Source organism: Caloenas nicobarica, chromosome 6, assembly GCF_036013445.1.
Source record: "Caloenas nicobarica isolate bCalNic1 chromosome 6, bCalNic1.hap1, whole genome shotgun sequence".
In the NCBI taxonomy this organism is placed as follows: domain Eukaryota; kingdom Metazoa; phylum Chordata; class Aves; order Columbiformes; family Columbidae; genus Caloenas; species Caloenas nicobarica.
Window position 1 is genome coordinate 17,780,468 of NC_088250.1, and position 20,550 is coordinate 17,801,017.

Here is a 20,550-nt window from a genome sequence, read left to right on the forward strand (position 1 = left end):
CATTATTAAGATAAACCCTTCATGCAAGATTTACTACAATTTCAGAAAAAAATTGAGTTAACAGACAACATCTCTATGTTTCCCTTAACACAAAGAACAAAAGTTTCAGCGTGATGATTTATGTTCAAGTATACTTACCTGCATGTCTGTGAAATTTGGTGCTGACTGAGTTCTCTGTAGTATTTCTAAATTTTGAAGAAGTTTACTGAGTTCCACAAGGTTTGACTGACAATGAGCAAGATCTAACAGATATAAACCAAAAATACATTAGGTGCTTCAGTTCAGACTTTTTTTTTCATGATGTTCATCACCAGCACTTTATTGCATTATAAAAGTTAAACATCCAAATGTCTAGTAGTAAAGCATCTAAGTAAAAGCTTTATTTTTAGGGATGTTGAACACTTGTTATTACTATGGGAGTCAGCAACCAGTCCAGACCTCAAACATTGATCATATTTTAACAATGATAACCATTAAGACAATTTTTTAAAGCAACATCCCAAAACATGCAGAGAGGGAAGTTCCCACCGCAAGCATTTAATTAGCTGAAGAGCTACTTCATGTGCATGTAAAGATGCAACTTAACCGCTGTTAAACTGAATGTTTCTTATTTTATATCAGCAAGACATTTTGCTGAAAGAACAAGGCAATAAAAGGTAAAGACTGACCTTCTGCACATCTGTCCATCTCTTCAGAGTCCTGCAACCAGGCAGCTACTTTACTCTGACCAGTAGTGCAGGTGGCAGGAAGGCTGTTACTACAAGGTATAGGAGACTGCCAGGGGAAGCTATTTTGTTGCACCTAAGGCATAATAAAATTCTTAAATTTACTGTTCCTATGTTGCTCGGTCAATGTAATTACCATATTACTTCAGAAGAAATATAAAATACGCATTGTGATTTCAGTGACATCTGGGATTTGACTACGTATTTCCCTAAGACGCTGATTTTTCTGAGCAGCATGTTGGAGAATCAAACCGAGAACATCACACGCAAACAGTTTGCTAACCACCAGTTAGAAAAGCTGTTGTTTAAGCGGAAGAACATTATCAAACAGTAAAGAGACAGATTTATCCCTGATGTCAAAGGCAAGTGCAAACTGTTCTGGGGATGGTGAATTCTTTATCTCTACAGCAGGTCATTAATGAAGACTGCAGTAAGGCTAAATTTGACAGTCTTTCAGCTGCAAACAGACACAGCTTTTAGCTGGCCTTTGGTTCCCACAGTGGAAACTCCTCTCTATTGGCATTACAAGCAGAGCCCACTGAAATTGCCCATGAGCAAACGCAGCAGACACGAGTTTTCAATGAAAGTACACTACGTACCTTTCCCTCTGATGCATTAGCAGCTGGTGAAGACTCTGTAGTAGAGGCTGAAGGGAATATATGAAAGCTCGCATCTCTTGGAGATCTCACAATCTCATTCTGACGGTACAACCGGTGGTGGCGTAATTTTGAAACCCATGCATCAAATGAATCCTGGGACTTCACCTGGAAATAAATTCACTATCAAGAAAGCATTCAAAATATTACTTTTCTGCACATCTTTTACGGTTTGGTTTATTTCCACTGTGGGTGAAAAGACAATAAGTATTTGCACCACTTTTTACCTTGAGATGATAGATGTGCTCTTCTGTGTCAAGGTCTATTCTACGAGCCTTCTTTTTTATAGACATAACTGATAAACCAACATCAATGCTCCCATGGACTTTGCCTTTCTGTATCTAAAAATCAAAAAGCAAAGTAAGAAATTGGTAGTATCATGCACTTTTCCACTATATTTAACAGAAAAATATCTGGTGCTCAAATGATTTCCCATTTTATGAACATTTTAATATAAAGCCATATTAAAAAATAAAACCTGTAGTTAGACTAACCCCTTACTATATTTATAGACAGAGAAAAATATCTCCCAAGAAGTGCTCGGTGCAGAGCCAACCCCAAAGTTAAAGTGTGTTGGTTCACACCAGTACATTGCTACAGGTGAGAAGCAGAGAAAATTAGACAGTACTCGGCTCCCTGCTGCTACCGCTTCATAGTTATTGATATCAGACCTAGCTAATTTGATGTTACCCTTTATCTCTCTTGCATACAATGTAATCACTTCTCTGTCCTATCTGCATATCTCAGAATAATCAGCTCTGACTGACATAAAAATTGAAAAATACATGGTCAGGCTAATCTCTCAAGCACCTTCATTAAATAAACCTATTTAAGTAATGTAGTTTTTATTTTCATAGAAGTAAGAAAATGTAGAATTCTGGAGGACAGAAATCAACCAAAACCCTACATGCTTTCCATATACAGATCTCTCTTTCAATCCATCAACAACTGCCATGTGTGTGCTGTCATAAATAGGGCTAGAGTGAGTACGAGATTTAATCACCCTGGCGGGCTGAATTCCCATACAAATTTTTAAATGGTCTTCAGCTTTACTTACGTCAATTGGTGCCTTTGAATATTTCAACATTCCATTATCCAGGACAAAAAATCTCTGAAAGAAAAAAAAAACCCTCTTTATTAATGAGCAGATGCAACTTAAACTTTGTACAATAATTCTGAAAAAGAAAAGGATTACTCTGTAGCAATTAAGGAATGTTTGTGGGTTGGAAAGAGCAGATAAATACAGTACTGGATAATTTTCTTACTTGTTTTTTGACAGTTATGTTATAAGCAAGAAAAACTACATTACCTTTTTTCAACATTATGTTCTAGGTTTAACTTAACAAACCTCAATAATGAAGGGTATTGTTTTAGTTCTCCAGCCAATTCCATAAACTCTCCAAGAAAGATACTATAGGCCAAAAGAGTTAAGTCTGTTTCTTCATTTTCTTCCTGTTTTTCTTCCCACAGAAGCTGGTCACATGTCAAGTTAACAGCATACCTTCCCTATCCAAAAACGGAAAAGTTTTTCCTAGTGCAAGATCTACATGACAAATGGAAGACTCGCATATGGATGTTCTTGTGGTCTCCTTGATCTCCAGCTGGGAAAAAATGCAGGCCATGAGACACTGCTCTACCATCCCAACCTTCATGCCTCATGGCTGACCTCTATTCAGAGAGGTAGAGACGAGATTGTAATTCATGCTGGTTATACCTTCTCTAGCGGTAATCTAGCCAATACGGGTATTCGTACAAGTGTAAATATTACAGCATTCCTCGCAACAAACCCAGGTCATGGGAGGGCTTACATTTTGGGTGATAGCCACTGATAAGGTGTGAGCCGCTATATCTTCATTGATACCAGGGCTAGCCTAACCTGATGATGTCTCTCTGTGCCATTGCTTACACCTTTACTTTGCTGAGTGGCTTTCTTACAGCAGAGACCAGAATCCCCTACTCACGCTGTGCTTCTCCTGCAACTAAAGTTGCCCCAGGTTGTGTGTACCAGACCACTCCAGCTGCACTGCAGACAAGTTAGCACAGACTTTGGCACACAGCACAAAGATACAGCCCAGCAGGAAACCAGACCTGCAATGAGATTCACTAACTTGTGTTTACCACAACTAATTTTCAAAACATGCTAATTAATGTTAACTAATTCATATTTGTAGAGTCTAACCTAAAGCACTGATCTATGTTAAGAATTTAGAACACAGCAAAATATCGTCCTTGACTCACTGTATGACATGGAAGGGAAGGACAATGTTTTCACGATATGAACCTGTTAAATCAACACTATGAGCAGGGTCAGTAGTTAGATGGCAGAAAATATCTCCTGAAGATGGTTCTGGAAATTATGACAGTTGCACAACAGATGGTACCGATACCTCACGCAGGGCATGAAAACAGTGCTTTCCTGGAGACACAACTTCTTGAATAAGATGTCAAAACAACAGGAGGGGTTTTGGTTCAGCTTGGTTTTGGTTTTTGTTTGTTTGTTTTCCAACTAGGTATGGTCATTATTGGGCTTCACAAGAACATGATAGTCATTTCATGCCGCTCTGCCTCCGAGTCCCACACACAGAAGAAAACAACCTTTCCTCATATTTCATTCCAAAGCGTACTGCACTTTAGAAAATGATAAGCTGCTCTCCAAGTTGTACACATTATACCTGGTATGCTACTAAAGCACATTCAGAACTCTCAGAATATGACATGCAACATTCAATAGACAGAGGATGCTACTGCTTTGCCAGCATAACACTAACACAGCACGTGCTACAATTACTGTCTCTGGAATTCCTCACTGGGCTTTCAGCACAAAGTAAAGTATTGTTATAGAAATGTCAGAATATCAAGGCAGCAGTTGGGGAAAAAAAAAAAAAAAAAAGAAACTTATTAACCAAGCCACAGTTTCAAAAGTTCAGGATAGATCCTTAGATGAAATGTAAGGCAGAGTAGGGGGTGATGCTGAACTGTGAAGCTCCTAATCACATTTAAAAGTATTTACAGATAACTGCTTTAAGGTCAGCATGAAAACCAGATCATCAGTATATTCCTATACATCTGATCAATTGTTTGAGGTTTTTGTGTTTTGTTGTTGATGTTGTTTTGGCTTTGTTTGTTTGTGGAGGGGGCAAGTGGTTTGCTGGGGTTTTGTTTGTTTGGAGGTTTTTTTTGGTGTGCTTGTTTAGGTTTGTTGTTTTTTGGTTTTGTTTTTAAATACACTCTCCTTTTCTGTTCTTTCGGTGTTTCAGGTATCTCAGTTTGAAATCCTTTAATCCCCCTAGAGAAAATTTAAGTAGTGTACATGTATTTGGTTGCTGAAACTACGAACTATATTTAGGTAAAACAAAACAAAACAAATCTAAGGTAGGTAGGCATGCACAAAAAAGGGTGACAGGCAAAAGCCCCTCAGCTCTCCTCTGCCATCATGAAATCCTGTGTACTTCAATGTAAACTCAAGGCAATCTTATAGTCCATGGCTACATTTTGTCATAATATATTGGAAAGAATGAAAGGGATATTGATTAAACCTCTTAAACCACATGGCATCTGCTGCATTATTTACAACTTCTGTCTGGATTTTGAATACAACATTAGGCAGCAGGCAGCGTAATTCGGAAGCCATGAGCTGTGTGTGCAACTAATCCCTTACACAATTTGAAGAAAAAGTCACACACCAAAATCCTGGGCATTTGACATCCTAATTTCCTCTAGACAAAAAATCCGAACTCATAAGATGAGGTAATAATCTCTCAACTGTTCTATGAGATATTTACCTTGTGCCAACCTTTTAAAGGCCATTTTCTCTTTTTCAGCATGAAACCTTCATGTTTGTCTGGCTTCTGGACATTAGTCTGGCCTATTTTCAGACCCTCTATGATTTCCCAGCTGTCAGGTTCCTGTTGAAAAGGTATGAAGAGACAATGATTAAGTAATTGTGCACACACATGATAAAAAATTGCACTTTTATGTAGCACAAATTCCCCAGTGCAAGACAAAGAGTAAAGGAGGGCTAGGCTTTCAAATCAGCTTATTTAGGTATAAAACTACATGGTCATTGTATTATGTTCAGCTGTATCTGATTTAAAACTACTGAACAGGAATATTTTTGAAGTCTACCCCTTACCAGGTAACTAATAGAAAGTTGAAGCTTTTAAAAGAGTCTGACACTGCGACTGAACGACAGTCTGAGGGTGGGGATGGACATGCTGTTCACAACAAGGATTGTGTCCCAATGCAATATATACATCCAAATACATTAAACAGGATCAAATTATGACTGAGCTAAGCATAGGAAAGGTCAGACCTGCTACTGGAGGTAACAGTGTGAAAGTGGAGGTGGAGCTGATCACCTGTTAAGTCTACTCAGCTGGCACTCCACAAACCAGCACTACACTGCAGGAACTAAAAGGACTGAAGAGATTTTGCAAGTGGAGTATGGGCAGAATCTGCATGTTAAAAATGTACCTTTACTCAGAGTATTCCTTCTCTAAAAAAAGATGGGATCGTGAAATGAGGAAGAAACCATACTGTTAAATATACGGGCATCTATTAACAGTGCCCTTTGTGGTATTCCCTGATCATTAAAAAAAAAAAATTCTGATCTTTAAAGTACAAGCTACATTGATTCTGTATAGTCTCATTTTTCCTTAAAATCAGAAAAAGACAAGCAGAAGAGGTTGGTTTGTTCTTGGTTTTGAAAGTAGCCAGCTCTTGTCTTCAAATGCATTTTATGACAGAGTTTCACAGGCTCGTTGTGCCTTTAGAAATCTGCAAAAGGAATTTTTTTTTTTAAGTTTTCCTGCATTCATTTTCACTGTATTAAGATAAATTTACAGGAAAGGTAGCTAATTTTATCTCTAGAAAAAAGACTAGGAACTGTATCATTTCAGAAACTACTAGCTGTATGCCTTTCAGGGAGCAAATTAAAGTGCATTTCTTGTACCTAGCTCTTCTTATGCATGACAACTTGTGCAACTCAAGCCAGAGTTATAATATACTACAGTGAACAGCTAAAGAACAATATTTTTGAAGAGAAAACACAGTCATGCCTTTATTTCTATCCTCTTCCTCCTACTGTAATCAACAAAATTCTGTACCAATTAAAAAATCTCCTATTGCCTGCTCATTAAGACTCTATTTTACTAATTGTATCCTACAAATATGTAAACTCAGCTGATCTGTCACAACTCCAAGAAATATTATGAAAAGTTATCGAGAGAGGAAGGAGGTCAACGAAGCAGCATAAAATATTTATACGGAAAAAAAGATTCGTCTCCTCCATTTCCCACTAAACTGTTCAAAAACAAGCAGTGTCAGTCTTTTGTAACACCTTCATTTAAGTTACACAGCCCTGATAACGGTAACAGTATTATTATGAAAATATTATTTCAAGAGTAAGAGCAAATTTCAAATCTACAATTTTCAATTAGGTGTTGTTATTTTCAGAAGGCTCTATACCAAGTAATACATACCGCAGTAAATTTTAATAAAAATGTTTACTCAGTTTAATTTTCCCTGCTTAACTATAAACTGAAACTATCCTAGTGCCTGTAAATGTCATGCTCAAAACCCATCTTTTTTATTTCCCTGTGTTTTGCTTGGGTATTCTATTTCCACTGCTGTAGAGGGAAGCACATACGCGTTATTTTTCCCTGCAAAGAAGCACTTGGCACTTGAGGAGGGCAAATTAAACTATGAGTCCCCTGGGGCGAGCAGAGAATCTCTCTCTGCAACTCTGCCAACTGATTCTTCACCATATTGATTTCTCCTTTAGAACATCAGCTGCAGGCATAAGTCTTTTATCTACTAGATAACATCAGTATCGATTAATTCTCAACTAGAAATCACACAATCTCATATAGCTATTCATCTAAACAAAAGGCCTAATACGGAAGGACAAAATGAGCAATTATTCAGTGCAATGTGGATGTCTTCTGCTGCACCAGTGTTGCAAGCTGTTCTTAAAACCATGCTAACAATCCTAAGTATGCCTCATCCCACAGGACTGTGGTGATGAGAGATGCCCAATACAAGGGACATTATGCAAGAGCAGCCAGAAATGGGAGAAAACCAGAGTGAAAGTGATATGCTTGAAGGGTCCTCATCCAATGCCAACTCTCAAGTACAGCATTAGTACTTCAGGACTTCTGCAATTCCCTGTGTATTACATGAGAAACAGCTCTGCACGAAGAAGCAGGAGTAGGGGAACTCAAGCACAGCTGACAGTCCCTGGGTCTGCATGTGACCCAGGTATTGGGAGAAAAGGAGTCACTAACAACAGCTTTCTGAACCCAGTCTTTTTGACTGAGAAGTATTTCTTTTCCAGATAAAACAGAATTAATTATTTCATTTTCCCTGGATGAACAGAATGCTACCTTTTGAATTTGTTATACCAGTTCTGTTTCAGAACTTACAGACATTTAATTTCATATTTTTCTTTTCCACCAAATACTCCATCACAGCATCCTCACCTTTTCAGTAACAATCTTACTTTTCCATATCAAGTCTTTTAAAATGAAGCTTCTTTACATGGAATTAGATTTATTTGGAATCAGTTATTTCAAAATTGAGGAATTCAGCCAGGAAGAAGTTGACTGCAAAGCACAACACACAAGGCTGCACCTTTCAGGAACTGGTGGTGTTACCCCTACAGTTCTATCCATTTCTCTGCCTCAGGGAAGAAGGTTCAGCAAGAGATTTTAAGTTTCAAACTTTAAGAAACTACCCACAAGGAATGTCATTAAGACATATTTTTTAAATTAATATCATTATTGATTAATAGCACTTTTGGACTTGGATGTGATTTGCTCCACCTTAATAAGAGGATTGGACTGGATCATTTCTCAAAGTCCCTTCTAGCCCCATACTCTGAGATTGCAAAATTTGCTCCTGGGGACCATCCATGGGAAAAAAAAGAACCTAGATGACCACCACCATCCAAATCCTTGGTTTTGTCAATACAACACCTACTCTGACACCTCAGCTGAGGAACAGGGAGGTCCAGGGCAGGCTCACAATATACTCAATAGTAGAATCACACAAAATAATGTCCCAAAGCTGCTAGTCAAACTACTTTGTAACTACAGAGGGAAACTCATCACCCACATAACAGCCCATGATTTTGCTTACCTTGGATAAAGAAATAGGGTCACTTTCAAGGAACTGCTTGCTTAAAGAAGGGTCTGTGCTTCCTGAGGAAGCCTTCCGCTCCAAAATATGAATACTCTAAAAAAGAAAAAAAAAGTTATTACAGATAACTTATCATTCAGTGTTACTTTTTAAAATACATATTAAGTAATGAATGACTGATCATTACACTACTTACATAAAATATCAGCATCGTGGCTCAAAATGTACCAAGTCTACCCATGCATGACATAACTAAACAAACAGTTTGTCTTCTGAAGCAATAAACCTCTGTTTCCTTCCTCTCTTTGCTTTCCTTTTTACTAATGCCTTTTCAAATTAATTACTTTGTTCAGCCTAGAAATGACTGGGAATGAAAAAAGGCCAGGAAAGACAAGTAATGCAGTTCTTACCTACAGGGATGCAAAGTGCTCCTACCCAGACCTATTACATTTTCTGCCAAGATACAAGACACCAAATATGCATATCATGCAGTCAGCACTGTCCTACATTCACTTGTGAAGCAAAGCATTACACATAAGGTATTTCTGACTCTAACATATTCATATGCCTTAGCATTTTGTTATTGGCTTCTCAACTTAGGTGAAGTAACTCATCACATGAGTGTTTTTAATAGATTACAGGTGTTCACAAGATCAGTTACTGAGTTTCAGCTGACGGGTTTGCTGGCAAACATTTATGGAACACAACCATTACAGCTGGTTTTACATATGATAACACTATAAAATTTTTTATCTTCAAAGCATGGTACAGAAAAGAAATACATAATGTCACAACTAAACCTGGAAAAACTGCTACTTTTAAAAGACATCTAAAAATGTCTCCCTGTTTTCCAGAAATGTTTCACTCATATTTTATAAAAGAAAAAGCATTTTTGCAACTGGAGAAAATAACCACATTCTGCCTGTTTGGATTTGCATTTCATTTTCTGGTGAAATGCTGCTACATTTCATACTATTATTTGGTAAGAATTCTACTACAATGTATCAGTAGTATCTCTTTAGCATGCAATAAAACTATTTCATCTCCAGGACATGTAGCACAATGACAAGCTTGCAACTGCAATTACCCTCTGAGAAGGATAAGTTTTTCTGAACTGAAAACAACAATTAAATTTTGTTCACAATTAAGCTTCTTTACATTCACTGAAGAAGAGATTACACAGGTACAAGTGACAGCAGAAACAATCAGGGAATATAAAAATACATACAAACAGGAGTGTAAATATTAGTGTTTATATAGATAACTAAGCACATAGGACTGTAACAAAACTAAACAAAACTAAGCACAGCTATTCACAGGAATGCATGTATAACACAGACAGCATCTTGCTGCAGAGCAACACACAGACCTCCATTGTTCTCTTTCAATTTGCAACTGTGAATGAGAACAGGAAAATATGAGGATTGTCTCTGTTGTCGGTGGAGATCAATAAGCATCCCTGCCACTATGCAACAATAACTGGTATTTTTTTCAGTTACTTTTAATTTAATTTTAAAGTGAAGAACGTGGAAAAGCAGCAGTATAATGTTACCTGCCATATACCGCACGACCAACCAGGAACTACTTTGTCATCTATGTTTTGAAATCTGCTTTATCAAAGAAACGCCAATCTTATTTCTTAATCCAATGTCTATTACTAGTCAGATGAGAAAAAAATTGTACTTGTGCAGCACAAGTTCCTACATTTCATGTCAAATAATTTAATATGCTTGCTTGAACTGAGCACCACAAAGTTACTACGATAAAGTTTTCTCATTGAATAGACAAAATGCTACTTATGCACACAGTATCACATTTAAACAATATACAAGAAAACCTAAATTTGTTCCTCCAAGGAAGACTAAAATGTCATGTGATGAGCATAATCAGGATGATTCCCAACTTTCTTGCCAGTTTTGTTTGGCAGGCAGGAATCCCTCCATCTCGAGATGGAGCAATGCCCACCACAGATGTTCCGAAGGTCTCAGATGTAGCAGGCAGTGCAGTTTGTTGTTACATAACTGCAATTCCATTTTGTACAATATTGAGAGTGGAAGAACCCAACAGCCCTTGGCTTGCCAGATTTCCAGTGATATTTCCAACTGCATGATTTTAAGGCAAGAGGCTTTTGTGCCTTTTTTTTTTTTTTAAACAGCCCTCGGTCATTACGGTTCCACTTCAGTTGAGAAATACATTATTAGCTAACAGCACTTTAATGAATGCTGACTTATTCAACTATCTGTTTGGAAATAAGAAAATGAACACTTTTAACATAAAATTGCCTTCTTTCCATTCCTGACTTCACGAAGTGTTGTCTGGTTGTCTGTAAATGTCTACTTTCCAACTCATTTCTGTCATGACCACCATTACACTGACACAAAATAACTTCTTCGAATTTGTGCAATGTCTCTAGCATAATAATAAGAGACGCTACTTGGTGAAAATGTTTTCCATTAATGCGTGTTCTTTTACTGCAAAATTATAGCTAGAAATTACACAATTATTTGACATTTTGAAAAGCGGCTATTTTTATAATGCAGGAGTTTACTTATTTAGCATCACAGAAGTAAAAATGATTTAGATCTTGAAGTTATTATCAAGGTTTTCTTTGTTTTAACAAGAAAAATAGAGTTGGTAAAGAAATCAGATAAAATAAGCTGATGAGAAGAAAGGAAGAAAGAGGCAGATCAATGCAGCTCCTGGGTTTTGTTTATAGTCAAACAGAAAAATGAATAATCCATTAATCTAGGCTTAAGAATCAGCCTGGTGGTCTCTCCTCTCATCCCAAGAATACAGGCAAACAAAAGCAACCTCTGCATTGCTCCATTCCAGACTTCCCTCATGCTCAGGATTACCCCTGTGCTTTAGCTGGCTTATCTTGGAGAAAAACGCCAGCATCATCAAATTCTGTGTGCTCTTGGAAATTAATTCAACAAGATTACAAGTTGAACTGAAATTGCTCTGTATTTCCATTGCTCAGTCTTAGTCCTAACTACAATCCTTCCTTCAGCTTTGAGATTATTGGCAACGTACATTATATACGTGAGCACACATTTGCCCCAAAATGCCCCTAACAAGCCTACACAAGGCAAACACAAATGCTGATTCTTGCCCTGTGTTTTTTTCATGTTGCTTTCCAAAGACATGTGAGGGAGAAGTAAGGTGATGGAGAGAATAACAGTATGATATTGTTTCGTAATCTCATCTTCTCTGGAGAGCAAGAACGGAAAATGTACTTTACCATACCTTTGCATATGTCCTGCCAACTTTGTTTCTCAGTTAAGAGCTGAGTAACCCATTCACTTAATCCACTAGAACGAATACTGGCACATGGAGCATCTGTTCTCCATCAGGCCGGAGGCTGGAGAGCCTAATGTTTCCTAACTGAATCTCACTTCCCATTAAAAGAAAAGACATTCAACTGTTTGCAAAAGGAAGGCAAGGAAAGCAAAGAGATATTGAGTAAGCAGAGATAGGAAATCCAGTGAAGAACAAGTCTGGCGCTCATGCCTCCCCTTTCTGCTTTGCTGCTTAATTACTTAATGGAATTAATTATATTTAACATAATGAGTTCTCTCTGATTTATAATTTATTCATTTCCAAGAATAAGACAAGCTGGTGAGGATTTACCACTCACATTGGACACAGACTCTCTTTAGTTCAGAAATGTGCACAACATGTGGCTAAAAATCAATGAAAAATATTTGGTGGGTCATCTTATTTGCTTGCAAACCCCATAACCATGGGACCTAGACACACATTTTTCTACAAGAGTAACTCAAAATAGGGCTTTTCTCTCTGGGTTTTTTGTGTTGGTTTATTTCAATCCAAAGGACTAACCAGTGCATCTTTTATTATCTGCTATTCACTGGCATTCTTTTTGCAACTCAACTACCTGTGCACGGATGTGTTCTTATTTGAATTCCAATTATTATGAAGTGCAATTCTTAATCACCTTCTCTCAGCTGTAAACACAGTATTCTCTAGTTGTCTGAAATACAGCAGCGGTAATAAGGCAGACACAGATTTGACTGCAGACATACCAGTTTTTACTACCTTTTAAACAAAGCTGTGATATGTGCTGAGTTAATCTGCAATATTATTTGCGAAGGGAATAACCTTGAAATTTGCTTTTATCTTACGCTGCTTCTCAGTCAGCTCTGGCTTTTCTTCTGATGTTGGAATATATCATTGTGAGAGAAGGCTGAATACAAAGCAAAATGACATCTCCAATGTATTTCTCCTTTCTTTCTTCTAGCACATATTTTTAAATTTGTATAAAACAACCACGGTCCTATTCTCATCCTCAGTCTCTCCTATTGACACTGCTCCATAGCTGTTTTCAACAACCTTGGCTACCAACCAGCAGCTGAAGGAACTTAACAATAACTTTATGAATAGCACATATAGCTCATCTTTTTGTCCTTCTTGTAGCACATGCTTATCTTGTACAGAAATGTGCTTAAGAGCTACATTTTCTCTTTGTAACCTGTTCATTGGAAGACAAGTACATCTAAGTAGCAGTTCGGTAGCATATTAGTAACATACAAGTATATATGTCCCTACTTCTTTCCTGGGAAATGCAAAACAAACTCTTCTTGTGCCACAGAACTGTCAAGGATTTGTTAGCTCAGGAACTCTCTGCCAGCCCTTGCTGGAGCTCCAGCTTTGTATTGTACGTAGCACTTCACATCAATGCTTTTAGGCTCTGGAAGCAAAGAAGCTTTGCTTTCCGAGGTACTTTTTGACAAACTCTGAAAAGAAATAAGCTCTTGCTCATCTGAAGAGCTTCTTGAAGGGAAGTATTAGCACAACTGGATAAAGCAGAAAAGAACTGTCATTGTAACAACCACCTTCTCTTTGCCAGAGTGATGGTTTGGAATGACTACCAAGTTGCAGCCTGAGCCTTTAGTGACAATCTTCTTTTGCACTTCAGATTTTGACATGCTCGTCTCAAAACAGAGCAAACAGATATATTGAGAATATCTGTCAGAGAGAATTCAAATGTTTGCTAATGACACAAAGCTTTTTATAAGTATTTAATAATCATGATTACAAGGCTAGATATTTTGTTAAATAGTCTCAGGCTAGCAATTCATTTTATTAATGCTGATACAGTTTAAAAAAAAAAAAAAAGAAGAGGGAAAATAACATTACATACACAAAAGAAAACCATTCCTTTATATGTTAATTTGTTAACTAATTAAAGCATTCTAGACATGGCCTTCTTCAGAAAATATATACAATTTTCGCTTTAATAAATGGTTGCAAGGGAGTCTTAAAACAAATCATATGCCAAAAGGTTTGACGCTCACCTGAAAAAGTGCATAAGTCCAAAAAAAAAGACAGGTTTTTCTTCCTGGGGCTCTCAAATCCTTGTGTAAGCTAACGACTTAGACTTTTTCAATATTCTTTAAATTTTAATATATGCAGTACAAAAATACAGGAGCTAGGAAGAAACTGTCAATTTTAATCAGTTTGTTTGTTTGTTTTTTTTTACCATGAAATCTTATTCTACTGGGGGAAAAAAAAAATTGTACGCAACATTTTCATTTTCAATTCCAGGATGAAGTATTTAATAAAAACAGAAAAAGAGATGTCAGAACAGCAAATAGTTTTAATAAGGCACATATTTATTCTGCCTAATACATTTGTATGTCTTGAATATGGATAATCCAAAATACGCATGACTGTCTTGAAAATAGAACCCTTCATATCATATACCTGCCATCACCCTCCGTCTTTACTTTTGTGTCTTTCCTCTTTATTGAGGAAAATAAAATCAAGCTTCTCTTTATTCTCTCCCATTTGTTTCCCAGAAATCCTAAATGGCATTTCAGAAGAGTTGCATTTCTTCCCTCTGAATTCGTGTGCATACACACACATTCCTCACTGATCCCAGACATCTTGGATCAAATTGCAGTTAGAAAATAAGTACGTATTATGATAATATTAATCAATGTTTGAGAACACTTGGATTGTATGAATATTCATTTTTTTAAAAATGTACAAGCTGACCTTTTAGTTTATATTCTCAAGGAAAGTGAGACATGCTCATGTAGGTGTGGATGCATGGTAGAGGGGAAAAAGTCAGACAGGAGGAATGCAAGAGTGACCATGTTCTGAAAACAGCAGTATAAATTATCTGTCATAATTTGCATGGGTAATTAAGCTTTTATGTGAGCAATTTCCCGGGTTCTGTAATAGAAGATAGTTACACACACCATTTCTAATCAAACCGATACAGTTTAAAAAGATAAATCTTTCTTCATAACACATATCTAACTTCAGCATTCTCCACATAGTCCGTAAAGCAGCCCTAGAGGTAACACAGCTCAGACAGCTATGTTTATGCAGCTCAGACAATGTGTATGCACAACCCTGTGGGACATTGTGGCCCGCACACGTTCACTATAAGAACCAAACCAAGCCTCCTGCACAGCCTTTTTTTTCTTCACAGATCTTTCAGACATTGTGCTGGCTTGACTTATAGACCAGGCTGTCTCTCCTTGACTGATCCAGGCCGTTTTATTTCTTCAACGGCTTTAAGTCTAAGTCTTTCTTAGAAAGAGACAGCATCTCCCTCTATTAATCTCCAGGACTGTGCTCTGGGAGATCTTGTCTCTAAACCACTATAGATATTACCAAGGACAGGGGCACTCATGAGCCAAATATCTATTGATTGGAGAGGGCCCATCCAGCGCAGATCCACATGGACATACTACTTCTGGTTGCCATGCAAATTCTAGGTAGACATACAGGCACATCTGGCATGTGCCTGCAGGCTGGCTGCACAGCACACAGACAGCTTGATGCCTCCAGCCTGAACTGGGCTCCAGGGCACGTGTAGCTGCCAACATGTGCCAGCAGCCCTGACACCAAGGATTCCCAATGCCGGAGCAGGAGTGCCTCCTGCTTTCGACACACCCATTGGTGCTAGGGGGGCTGCCTCACCCCTGGGATCAATCTGCACCAGTTCCCTCCCGTGCTCACTTACAGGGGTTCCTACCCCCTCCCCAGAGAAATCTGTAGCCCAAAGAGCTTCACTTTGAAAGTCTTTACCTTCTTGTGAAGGTCTGATTGTGCCACGTGTAGATGTTCACTCATTGAGTAGTTCACTGTTATCTGTTCGAGTGATGAAAAAGGAATCTAATAGGCCTGAGATTTATGATTTCATTTAAGACAAGTGCTGTGACATTGAACTTAATGTACCATTCACATGGGTGTTCTACAGCTTGGTGAGTCACATTGTTTCAGACATTTTTTCAGATACTGAAGTAAGACCCCCTACCTCCTAAGCATAAGGAACATTTTCAGACTCTATTAAAGGCACGGGGGGAAAAAACAAAACAAAGCAAAACAAAACCAACAAGCAAATAAAAACCCCAACACATTGTAGAGTAGCAGCAGCTAACCAATGTAAAGATAATTGCATGCTTTTGTTAACAATTTTGCTACTTCATTCCTTGGCTCGCTCAGAACGTTTGCTTGCTCCAGTGAGTTGTTGCTTTTAAAGTACTTATTTAACACTCCTGCTCTAAAGCTGCTTCAACTGTATTATGTGAAGAGAGTTAATGAGGAAAGAGAGCAAAAGAGAATTACATCACTGTAATAACAGTACTTGGCATTTAGTAACATCTTCAGTTTGAAACTCTCAAGGAGATTAATAATGATTATTGAAATAATTCTCACAAACTACTGAGAAGTAAAAATGCTCTTAAAAGTCTATGCTTTGGTACACAGCAAAGCTAGGAGTAAGGCTCCATGTTCACAGGTCTGTACCATATCTAGTAGACAACTGTCAATCCTTGCCTTCCTTTCTTTCAAAGTCACAGAGAGACAGGAACAAGTGAAATTTACAGGTCACCACCAAAAATTTTTTCCCAGATGTCACACCAAGCTGACAGCAGTGAGTGATCATGGAAGTTGCCACTCAATTTAAGAATAAAGAAGGGATATAAATGTGCTGAGATTTCTCTTCCACTTGGAATATATTATGTTATATTATATTCCAATCTTGTATCAGCACCACTGTCTGAGGAATACTAGACATGGTAAAAATGCCAATTGATTATATAGTCATTTTTTATGAGGCAGAAATCTATAATGAAGCCACAAAAGTGTCTTTGATACTGTGTCACTGACTGCAACTAGTCATGAACAAAGAGAAAGTTGAGTTTGAGGTATCTCAATATATTAAAACCAAAACCAAACTACATGAGCATGAACACTCCCTCCTATCCCTTCACAACCTCTCACACATCTAATTGTTCTCAGTCTCCCAGAAAAAGGAAAACAGCACACCAAAAATGCTACATGAAATAGGACAATGAAAAGAGAGAGTCCAAAGGACTTTAATTTCTAGCAGGCAAGATAGATGTGTGTATATGATGGACCTCAGCCTGCCAATGTAGCCTACCAAGGGAAAAGCACTAGCGGCTGATGTCCCACAGCTGCTGCCACCACAGCCGCGTCTGGCAAAATTCTTCCCATTGCCACCGCTCTGCTGCTTCCCACTGAGCTGCCAGGACAGGTGTAGCAGCAACAGAAGCCAAGGCAATAGCAACAGCAGGTCTCTCATTTTAAACCCCAGCATTTTGCATTAAGTAGCTTCAGTCCTGATTACTAGACTGCTTTTTCTATGAGACAGATAAAAAGTGAATCTGCTATTGCTTAGAATAACCACACAAAAAGACCTTCTTAAACATCAACTAGAATAAATATTGTTTGAAACTTTTTTTTTCCTTCTTCACATCAACCACCTCTCCCAGATACTCCTGGTCACAAAAACAAACCAAAAAACTCACGACAACAAAAAAAACCTCTCCCCGTGCTTTCCTTCTCTCTACTCAGCCCTTACTTTTTCAGCCAGTTGTCGTTCTTCCTACAAACCAGTCCTCGCTTCTTAGTTCATGTCCTACAATATCTCAAAGCATATGGCCCACCCAGTTCTCTCCCCTACTCATTTTTTTCACCTATTCATTTCCTGACTAAGAGTCTCACCCTTTAAATCAAGTACCTTTTGCTTTCTACACTGCATAGCTGAGCACTCCACTCCTGGCACTTCTTAATTCTCTCTCCTGCACCCCCCACTTGCTGTGGATGCGGATTGTCCACATGAACTCAGCTTTACAGAACCCGATGGTCCCTGCAATGCATCGATGAAAAATTTGCCGCACATTATCTCCTGGAAAAAATGTGATGGTGGTTTTCTTAGCCCACAGACTTTCCTTCATAATTCTACTTTTCTTTAAGTTAGCTGAAAGTATGGAACTCTAGAATTAAAATAGAAACCATGATATTTTCCTATTATGCACATCTCTTCTCATTATGCTTTATCATTAGCTGATGAAAGAGACGACAGACAAGGCACTTCTCTCTTTTTCTGCATAAGCACTTTATGCTAGCAACTGCCTTTTATTATGTGCTTAATACAGTGCATAGCAGTGTGAGGCCTGGATTTCTACTGCACCCCTATATCCAGATAATGATTATTAGTCCTTTTTTCAGGAACCATACATTTCACTCTCAGATTCATCTACTGCAATAACTTTTTGATAGTCTCCCAGTCATTCTATAAACTAAGCTTTGGTTAAGGTTGCTGCAGGCAAATGACTCGATCCTTCCATCATCATCAAAGCTTTTATATCTACAAAATGGTGATACTCACCTTAGGAAATACTGCTTTCAGGAGACTACTTTGACAATTAAAATATAGTGGTTATAAAAAGCTAAATAGGGATTTTCCAGCACAGACCTCTAGGCAAGACCAGAGCCTTGACTCTGGAATCACATCTTCAGCCCAAACACAGCCCTTCATGCATCCCTTGAGTACACCCCTTCTCCTGTTAGTCAATATTGCTCTTACAGAAAGAAAGAAAAAAAACCAAAACAAAACAAAAAACAAAACACAACAAAACACAACAAAAAAAACCCCACACATTTAAATCTGAAAAGCAGATGATTGCTGTTCTGGAAAATCTTTTTCCTTCAAAGTCCTTATCTTCCACTCTTTACATAGGGCTCAAAGACAATAGTCATTGGAAATATGAAGGCTCTCCTAGTAGAAAGGTGACTACACAAGGCTAAAAGCAATAGGACTAAAAGCTTTTCTCCTTTTGTGTTTGCTGTGTGGAAAAAGAATCAAGGATCTGTTGAAACAGCAATCTGACAAAGAGAAATAAAGAGAGAAAAAGATAACAGCTGATCATCCCTCCCCGCTAAAAGACCAAAGAAGAAAACTGAGACATCTGAAGAGAAATCCTCACATTTAAAATTGCAGACATTGCTAAATCCACTTCACATCATGTATTTGCTACCCTTTACATGATGGTCAGAAAAGTCAAAATCTCTCCTTTGTTCACAGTTTCTTTATTATTACTCTCCTTCTGTATCACTCTCCCTCTGTTTAATAGACTGGGGTCAGGCCCCAATTTACCAAACTGCACATTTTTAACCCTATAATGTATTTACTTCTTTCTGCCTTCCAGCACAGTATTACTACCCATCCATTATAGAGAACATACAACATATTACAGCCTGCAGTATGACTTGCATACTTAGTCAATAAATTAAATATGGAATAGTTATAAAGAACTTACACCCAAACTGAACACACAAGATATGATTTTATCATATTCAGCTGTACTTCCTAAAAACAGTGTTGGTTTTCCTCCTTTTTGCTGTGCAACAGAATATGATCAGCCTTTTCACAGTTTCACAAGGGATGAAAACCAAGAATCTCCCTCTCCAGCATGGCACACAAAAGCAGATGTCAGAATTGCAGTTTTTATGCTCATCTTTCTATGGGACTGCTAGTTTTCTTAGGGAGATCCCCTGACAATGGAAATGACTAGGGTTCTACACCCTGTAACAGCTCCACAGTAGGAAAAAATGTTGCTGCTCCATTCTGAAGTATCCCTTATCAAGGACACCATCCTGCTCAGTTCAGGGTTTAAAGAAAAACAGGTTCGTCGTGGGCCTTCTACTATCTAACAGTCAAAATTAACCACGATTTTGACAAAAATGAATGACACCGAAGTTCCTACAACGACAAAAATCTGAACTGTTTTTTGGTTATTGCTGGCTTCAGTAGTCTGTTCATTTGTCAATTAACTTAGTCATGGAGCCTGCAAATTGGCAATGTCAGAGCTTTTGCTGACTGCTAATTCTCTTAGGAGATGTATATTGCACAAATAAGAAAGCTACATTAAAATGCCAGCATTATATACAGCATAACATTTTCCACTCTCCCTGAAATGATTTATTATAGTCATGTTCACACTCATTCAGCCTCCTGCACCATAATTTATTGGAAAACTATTCCATAATTGCTGGTCTGACTTTGACAAGAATTATACGATGAAAAGATTTCAGTCATTAACCATCTAGAAATATCAAGCGTTATCCTCACACATGGCAATGAAAGCTACATTGACACTTCATCCAGTCACATCACTTTCCATACCCATATGTATTATCCCTTCAGGAACGGTGAGTTTCTCCCAGCTGCTATGAAGAGTCCAAGGAGGCAGCAAGACAGAATTTTCAAGCCTTTTCAAAGTAAAACCAACAGCCTCCAAACTAAAATCCCCCACCCTCTAGCTACCATTGCATTTGGTGGAAACCCTATGAAAACAAGGAGGTATACAAATAATGCCACAAGCAAGGAAGGAAATCAGAAATACAATTGTTAGAGTAGATGGTACGATGAAGCTGGTTGATTTATGGTGTCTACATGCATAAAGGAAATTATGGTATATTTATTTCCCTCGCTATGGTACCGTTGCACCTCACACTGTGTTGCACACTGTAGCTCAGTTTCACGGCAGAAGAAATTTCCAATCCGTTCATTCTCCTGGATAGTTCTCTGCCTTTAACACTGAAAGCACTAAGGCAAAAAAACGAACGCCGAGCAGTAGCCTTCCCAGTCCCCATTTACATGCCTAAATATACTTGTTAAGCGTCATCAGGTATCATTGGATCCAAGAGAGCTCTAGATGCATCACACTGTTGACCTCTTTAGCATTATT

At 38.0% G+C, this 20,550-nt stretch overlaps 1 protein-coding gene across 12 annotated transcripts in view; it reads right to left on the minus strand.

The window, feature by feature from the left end:
* OSBPL6 (oxysterol binding protein like 6) overlaps positions 1 to 20,550 on the minus strand; it is a 105,571-nt gene that overhangs the window by 37,215 nt on the left and 47,806 nt on the right. For all 12 annotated transcript variants that reach the window (XR_010606364.1, XM_065637139.1, XM_065637143.1 and 9 more), the window contains 7 exons: positions 8,519 to 8,614; positions 5,164 to 5,286; positions 2,439 to 2,492; positions 1,609 to 1,722; positions 1,325 to 1,489; positions 669 to 801; positions 139 to 242 (listed from right to left, as the gene is read on the minus strand). Coding sequence is in view for 11 of the 12 variants with exons in the window: in XM_065637139.1 (XP_065493211.1) it covers positions 139 to 242; positions 669 to 801; positions 1,325 to 1,489; positions 1,609 to 1,722; positions 2,439 to 2,492; positions 5,164 to 5,286; positions 8,519 to 8,614 (789 nt within the window). In the remaining variant the exon portion in view is untranslated. The remainder of the gene's footprint in view (positions 1 to 138; positions 243 to 668; positions 802 to 1,324; positions 1,490 to 1,608; positions 1,723 to 2,438; positions 2,493 to 5,163; positions 5,287 to 8,518; positions 8,615 to 20,550) is intronic.